Raw genomic sequence first — 7681 nt, forward strand, 5'->3', positions numbered from 1 at the left:
TTTTTTTATCGCCAACCGACGAAGTTTGCATGTCATCAACAATTTTTATATAATTTATGCATAATTAAGCTTTAACGTTGAACAGCGCGATACTTTATTGTGAAAGCAGTTGATATGAACTTATTGCTAATTACAATTCTTGCGAGCAATATCATTTGCAAAGTTCATTGTTACATAACTGTCTGTCTAGTCGACGTAAACAATGTATTCTTTTGAAACGCTTATCGCTTCTTTCTCATTAATCACGCACACAATTAATAATTTATTTTAATACAAATTGTGCTAATTAAAGAAAATACTAAACAAGATATTTTTAGATTTGATCGACAGGAACCCGGAAGCATTTCGAACGTGAATCGTATATATAGCCGCTGCTACATATCGAGAAACAAGAGCTTCTAGTAGTCGACTACAATTTATTTTTTGTACGTCTACTCACAAAGTGCAGAAGAAAATTCGCCAGAAATTTCGCAAACATGTTTCGCTTTCTCGTGGTGGCCGCGGCACTCTTCGTGCTGAGCGATGGGCAAGCACAAATCCAGAGGTAAGCACACATATCATATTGCATTATATATTGGCGTGATAAATATCGAATTTGTAGGGATCGATGCATTTTGTTGTCGCATCCGATTTCCTGAAATTGATACAAAACTTGCGTAAATGTGATTGCGTTTCAATCAGAATTGGACGAAATTTCTTTACAAAAATGTATGTGTTTATTTATTAATCAAAAAAGATAAAAGTAGAATGTTTTTGAAAAAAATATTCTTTATGAATTCGTGAAGCACACACTTTTGTCTATCTTGTAGCGGTATTCTTATCGCATTTCTAATATTAAACTATTTTCTGACCTGTAAGCAGATGAATCTAATATTGGTGAGCAGTTTTTCCTTATTTGTTTACTTGATGCTATCTCTATACATATACTCTATTTCTAGTAAATACAGTCATCTAATTTTGAATTATCTTTTTGTTTTTAGATATCTAAGATTACATAAAACGATATCTTTAACTAACACTCCAAACCTATTAAATTATAATGTTTTAATTTAAGACTTTACTCTTTCAATTATATATATACATGTAACAAAATATCTTTATATTATTTTAAGAATTAAATTGCACAAGATGGATTCTATACGAAAAGCTTTGAAGAAAGCTGGTCTTGACGTGCAACAAGTTTTGGCTGAATATAATACTGCAACGGAACATTTATCTGATTATCTAGATGTGTCATACTATGGTAATATCAGTATCGGCACTCCACCGCAGTACTTTTCAGTATTATTTGATACTGGTTCCTCAAATCTTTGGGTGCCATCGCAACAATGCCAATCTGATAATCAAGCTTGCTGTAAGTATATATTAATATATATATATATATATATATATATTAATATATACTTCTTATTTTATACTTTCTTCTTTGTTTTAAGCAGATAAAAATAGTTAAAAATGGTTATAAAATTTTCAATATTTTTCATCAAGAAATATTTTTGTGTATTTAGTGAGTGCAAATTAATTAATACTCAGTATATGAATATGTTATTATTATTTATTTATTATTTTATTATTTATATATGCACATAATGACGAATACATTTACATATATCTAATAATTCAAATAAACATTCTTTATTCGGATCAATAACATTTTTTTTTTTTTTTGAAAATTTTTTAGTACTGCTAACTTGTGATATTACTTATTATTTTTCACAGCATCACATCGTAGATACGATAGTAGCAAATCCAGCACATATGAATCAAATGGTGAGCATTTTGGTATTCAGTATGGCACTGGCAGTCTGACTGGATTCTTATCTACTGATGTAGTAAATGTGAGTCATATCGTTATTCAAATAATCCAATATAATTGCAACTACAATTGTAGTTTATAAACATTTTTTAAGTATTTTCATGTTATTATTGTGCGTCGTGATATTTTATTATTAATATAATTTTTTATAGGTTGCCGGCCTCAATGTTCAACACCAAACATTCGCAGAAGCGGTTGAGGAACCAGGCTCAACGTTTGTTTATGCGAAGTTTGACGGTATCTTGGGTATGGGCTATGACACGATATCCGAGGATGGAGTGACACCTGTTTTCAACAATATGGTCCAACAAAACCTAGTGCCAGAACCTGTTTTCAGCTTCTATCTGAATCGGTTTGTATTTTCTTTCCATATGAATAGCGCATACCTATAAAAATGTTTTTAATAAAAATATATATTTTTATTAAAATATATATATTTTAACAAAAATATATTTATATTATACAATAAAATTAGAAAATATATAATCTATGCAGAGATGACTCTTCGGACGAGGTAGGTGAATTGATATTGGGTGGTACTGATCCCGATCATTACGTCGGTGAGCTCGCATACGTTCCTGTTACTGAGAAAGGATACTGGCAATTTACTATGGATAGGTAAGTCTTTTTTTTTTAATACATTGGTTATGTTCCAACAAAATTTTAACGTTATTGCGCTGTAGTGTCACAGTAGGTGATAATAACGTCGCGGGTAGCTACCAAGCTATCGCTGACACGGGTACCTCACTAATAGTTGGACCATCAGACGTTATCGACGTTATTAACCAACAAATTGGAACTGATAATTATGGAAACGTAAGTAAACAATCATATTTTTCACAATAGCATACCTTTCTATAAAAAAATCATAAAATATTACTGAATATATATTAATATTTTGTTAAATGACTAATTAGTAATTTAATATTATCGTTTGTTCAAAGGTGGATTGTAGTACGATTAATCAGTTGCCTACAGTTGGTATTGTTCTGAATGGTCTAACATATAATCTTACTCCTGACGATTATATTCTTCAAGTAAGCATTATGGATTGTAATTCGATTTAAATTATTTAAGAATATGAAGTATTTGCATTGTGTATTTAATTTTTCGCAGGATGTAGAAGACGGCGTCGCGACATGTATGAGCGGCTTCGAGGAATCTGACTCAGATCTATGGATTCTGGGTGATGTATTTCTTCGTCCTTACTATAGCGTGTATGATCTGGGAAATAACCAAGTGGGATTTGCTCCGTCGAAATAAATGTCGATTGCTCTGTTTTGAAGTTATACCGTTAGATATTAGATATAAATGACAACCTCGCAAATAATGAAAAAAAATCTTCTTTTATAACGTTTGATGCTTATTGTTTCGTAATTTTTAATTATAATTATTCATGCGGTGCACTGTTATAAACGGATATTTTTGTGATATATTCGAAAATTAAAATAAAGATATATGCGAAATCTTCCATCAATATAATTTGATATATCTATTATATATTATCCAAATACAAATAAATCTGTTAAAAATAAAATAATCTTTTTGTGTATCCAATATTTCGATTTTATATATTAACCTTCCACACAGTTAAGAACTTGCAAGCAAAATCATTCATCAAACAAAATAATTTATAATATATTTCCACTCATGGAATTATAGTTTTTTCTTGGAAAAAATCGCTAGATCTTTCCACATTAATGATTCAAGCTTCACGGTATTTAATCCTTTAAATTTCGAAACAATTATTTTTATGTCAAATATTGTATGGCGATCATTTAAAATACAATTACATTAACAATAAACAAAATTTTTGCTATAATATATGTCTTTCTTTTGAAAAATAAATTGCATTAAAAAGAATATTACATTTACGGAATATTACATATTACAACTAATACATTTATGTATCATAAATTGTCCCATAGTTCCCAATTTTTAAGAAATATGCTATTATATAAATTTAATAAAATCTAATAAAATTTGCAAATAGTAATATACAATGAAGCGTGTGCTTATATATAGGGGAAAATAGGGTAAAATCGGGTAGGCGGGTCAAACCGAGTACTTCTGTTTCTTCGTGATAAGTGCTACTATCTTTAGCTAACTCGTGTTATTAGTTGTAGATTGATTCCAACATTATTTTGAGATGAACCGTGCCCACGTGCACACAATATTTCTTTTTTGAGAGATGTTCAATATTTTCGGGCCAAGAAAGATCGATATCGGGACAACAATCGAGTCGTTATGGACTTTTTCTACACAGAGCATCTGCTTCGGTAAATGCAGCATTGCATATTTTGTACATATTAGAACGTATATCTACACTAGTTTTGATTGTCACTTTGTACGCCAGAATATACAACCGCCATGCTTGTTACTTTCCTTGTTTTGGTGCAAAACCGGGTACCTACACATCTCATGTAATCAAAAGAGGAATAAATGTTATCCTGACTTTGTCTCCCTACAAAAAGCTGTTGGAAACAAAAACTACCACTCAGAAAAAGAAATCACTAAAAAAAAAAAGCTTTTCGTAATGCCTAAAATTAAAAAATTAAATAAGGAAGTCTTGCAGCAATGTCGAACAAGAGAATATCTTTATTTGTGATTTTTGTCAATAGAATACATCTTTATATTGTATTTTGATTAAAATAAATTTAAATTTTGTAATTGCATGGTTAGATTTTACATGTTTTCAAATGGGTACCCGGTTTTACTCTACCGGTAGGGCAAAACCGGGTATTTTGACTTCTCTAAAAAATCTTGTTATCCTTGGTAACCAAATATTTTTTTTTTCAGCAATTAGCCTCATTTTCTGATAGTTTAAAGTCTACGAAAGATTACTAATAGTCAGCAAAATTTTTTTTATTCTCTGATTTTGTGTAGGAAGACAAATCATTTTACATGTTTTCAAATGGGTACCCGGTTTTACCCTACCGGTAGGGCAAAACCGGGTATTTTGACTTCTCTAAAAAATCTTGTTATCTTGGTAACCAAATATTTTTTTTTTCAGCAATTAGCCTCATTTTCTGATAGTTTAAAGTCTACGAAAGATTACTAATAGTCAGCAAAATTTTTTTTATTCTCTGATTTTGTGTAGGAAGACAAATCCAAAAAAGTACCTGGTTTTACCCTATTTTCCCCTATATATATATATGAAAAAAATAAAAGTGTTTAATGCATAAAATGAATTAATTGAAGGTGTCTATGTTATTAAGATAAAGAAAAGTGAATTTTTTGCAAATACATATCTATCTTGTCAGCGACATAAGGCTTTTGCACTGATCCGGATAATCGAGCAATAAATAAACTTGTCGAAAAGCAAACAGTAAATGAAACTCCGTGTTCTTCAGGCACATATTATTATTTCATACTTCTTCAATGAAACATCATTGACTAAAGTTGCATTGAATAATTTCCCATCATACTTGCATTACTCTTTTGGATTTTAACTGCATTTTGTATATACATTTTTCTTTGAACACGCATGCTGAAACTACCCTACGAATTGATGCTTATAGTCTCTTAGGGGGACACAATATAAAGACGGTGATGTATAGATACATTGAATTTAATGACATAAGAACTTATACAACTCTATCTCCATTATCTTCGGAATGGATCTAATTTTTCTCAGCTATATTTATAAATGAATTTTTTCTACGAATTTATAAGATATAAAAAACTGTATGAAGTTAGTAAAAATAAAATATAAATTGATTATACAATTTTCTACTCCATCTACTAATTATATTTTTCAATTATAATCTTTTAGAATCCTTAAAAGAGATGAAAAAATACAATTTAGAAAATTGAAATTATTGATAATATAGACATCACAAAACCAAGCTTTACAATTTAAATGTACAGACTTATTTCTGCTATTTATCACATTTACTCTCTAAAGATATAGAAGTTTTGACACGTGAAGATAACTCATGAGTTAAAACGGCGAATGTATGCATTTACATATATTGATAATTCAAATAAGCATTCTTTATTCGGAACAATAAAATTATTTTTTATTTTTGAAAATTTTTTAATATTGCTGACTTGTGGGGGTGATTACGATAACTTTGGCCCCCTTTTGAAAGGTCGTTTCTGAAGACATTTTTGACGAGGAACACGGGAAAAATAGTAAAAAAAATTTCCGACCAATAGTTTTCGAGATATATCACTTTAAAGTATTGGACATGATAATAAAACGTTACAAAACGGACCCAATGACCTTGACCTCGCTTCGCATTGTAAAGTATATGCGTGGACGCAGTGGGTTCCGCCCCCCACCTCCTACGGGGGGGAATACTTTAAAGTGATATATCTCGAAAACTATTGGTCGGAATTTTTTTTTACTATTTTTTCCTTGTTCCTCGTTAGAAATATCTTCAGAAACTACCTTTCAAATAGGGGGCCAAAGTTATCGTAATCGTGTCGACTTGTGATATTACTTACTATATTTTACAGTAACTCATAATAAATACGATAGTAGCATATCCAGCACATATAGACCAAATGGTACTGCGTTTGCTATTCGGTATGGCACTGGCAGTCTGACTGGATTCTTATCTACTGATGTAGTAAATGTGAGTCATCCTTAATCAAATAATCCAATATAACTGTAACTACAATTGTAGTTTATAAACATTTTTTTAAGTATTTTTATGTTATTATTGTGCATCGATATTTTATTATTAATATAATTTTTTATAGGTTGCCGGCCTCGCTGTTCAAAGACAAACATTCGGAGAAGCGGTCTCTGAGCCGGGCTTAACGTTCGTTTTCTCGAAGTTTGACGGCATCTTGGGTATGGGTTATCCCTCGATATCCGAGGATGGAGTGACGCCTGTTTTCAACAATATGGTCCAACAAAACTTAGTGCCACAACCTGTTTTCAGCTTCTATCTGAATCGGTTTGTATTTTCTTTTCATATGCACAACGCATATCTATAAAAATGTTTTTAATAAAAAAATACATTTAAAAAGATATTATAAATGTTATACAATTTTCTACTCCATCTACTAATTATATTTTCAATTATAATCTTTTAGAATCCTTAAAAGAGATGAAAAAATGCAATTTAAAAAATTTAAATTATTGATAATATAAATATCACAAAACCAAGCTTTACAATTTACATGTACAGACTTATTTCTGCTATTTATCACATTCACTCTTTAAAGATACAGATAAATTTTGACACGCAAAGATAATTCATGAGTTAAAACGGCGAATGTATGCATTTACCTATATTTGATAATTCAAATAAGCATTCTTTATTCGGATCAATAAAATTATTTTTTATTTTTGAATATTTTTTAATATTGCTAACTTGTGATATTACTTACTATTTTTTACAGTACTTCATAATAAATACGATAGTAGCAAATCGACCACATATAGACCAAATGGTACTCAGTTTGCTATTCAATATGGCAGTGGCAGTCTGTCTGGATTCTTATCTACTGATGTAGTAACTGTGAGTCATCCTTAATCAAATAATTCAATATAATTGCAACTACAATTATAGTTTTTAAACATCTTTTTAAGTATATTCATGTTATTATTGTGCATCGTGATATTTTATTATTAATATAATTTTTTATAGGTTGCCGGCCTCAATGTTCGAAACCAAATATTCGGAGAAGCGATTAAAGAGCCGGGCTTATCGTTCGTTTTTTCGAAGTTTGACGGTATCATGGGTATGGGCTATAACACAATAGCCGTCGATGGAGTGACGCCTGTCTTCAACAATATGGTCCAACAAAACCTAGTGCCAGAATCTGTTTTTAGCTTCTATCTGAATCGGTTTGTATTTTCTTTTCATATGCACAGCGCATATCTATAAAAATGTTTTTAATAAAAAA

At 30.2% G+C, this 7681-nt stretch overlaps 2 protein-coding genes across 2 annotated transcripts; both read left to right on the forward strand.

Annotated features, from left to right (window-relative positions):
* Positions 1-381: 381 nt before the first annotated feature.
* LOC115246051 (lysosomal aspartic protease-like) lies at positions 382-3348 on the forward strand. Its single transcript, XM_029824637.1, has 8 exons — positions 382-544; positions 1113-1354; positions 1720-1838; positions 1969-2168; positions 2312-2434; positions 2500-2632; positions 2761-2853; positions 2933-3348. The coding sequence occupies exons 1-8, from the start codon at positions 477-479 to the stop codon at positions 3077-3079; spliced, it is 1125 nt and encodes a 374-aa protein (XP_029680497.1). The 5' UTR covers positions 382-476; the 3' UTR covers positions 3080-3348.
* A 3274-nt stretch (positions 3349-6622) lies between these two features.
* On the forward strand, positions 6623-7622 carry LOC115246004 (cathepsin D-like; the record flags this gene model as incomplete). Its single annotated transcript, XM_029824548.1, has 3 exons — positions 6623-6626; positions 7175-7293; positions 7423-7622. Coding segments are annotated over exons 1-3 (323 nt in total), but the record flags the coding sequence as incomplete, so codon positions are not given.
* Positions 7623-7681: the final 59 nt, after the last annotated feature.

This window comes from Formica exsecta, unplaced genomic scaffold (assembly GCF_003651465.1).
Source record: "Formica exsecta isolate Colony F162 unplaced genomic scaffold, ASM365146v1 scaffold138, whole genome shotgun sequence".
Lineage (NCBI taxonomy): Eukaryota > Metazoa > Arthropoda > Insecta > Hymenoptera > Formicidae > Formica > Formica exsecta.

Coding starts and splice junctions, on each gene's coding strand:
- LOC115246051 (XM_029824637.1), top strand. CDS start 477: ATGTTTCGCTTTCTCGTGGTGGCCGCGGCACTCTTCGTGCTGAGCGAT. Junction 545..1,112: donor GGGCAAGCACAAATCCAGAG/GTAAGCACACAT, acceptor TATTATTTTAAG/AATTAAATTGCACAAGATGG. Junction 2,169..2,311: donor TTCAGCTTCTATCTGAATCG/GTTTGTATTTTC, acceptor TAATCTATGCAG/AGATGACTCTTCGGACGAGG.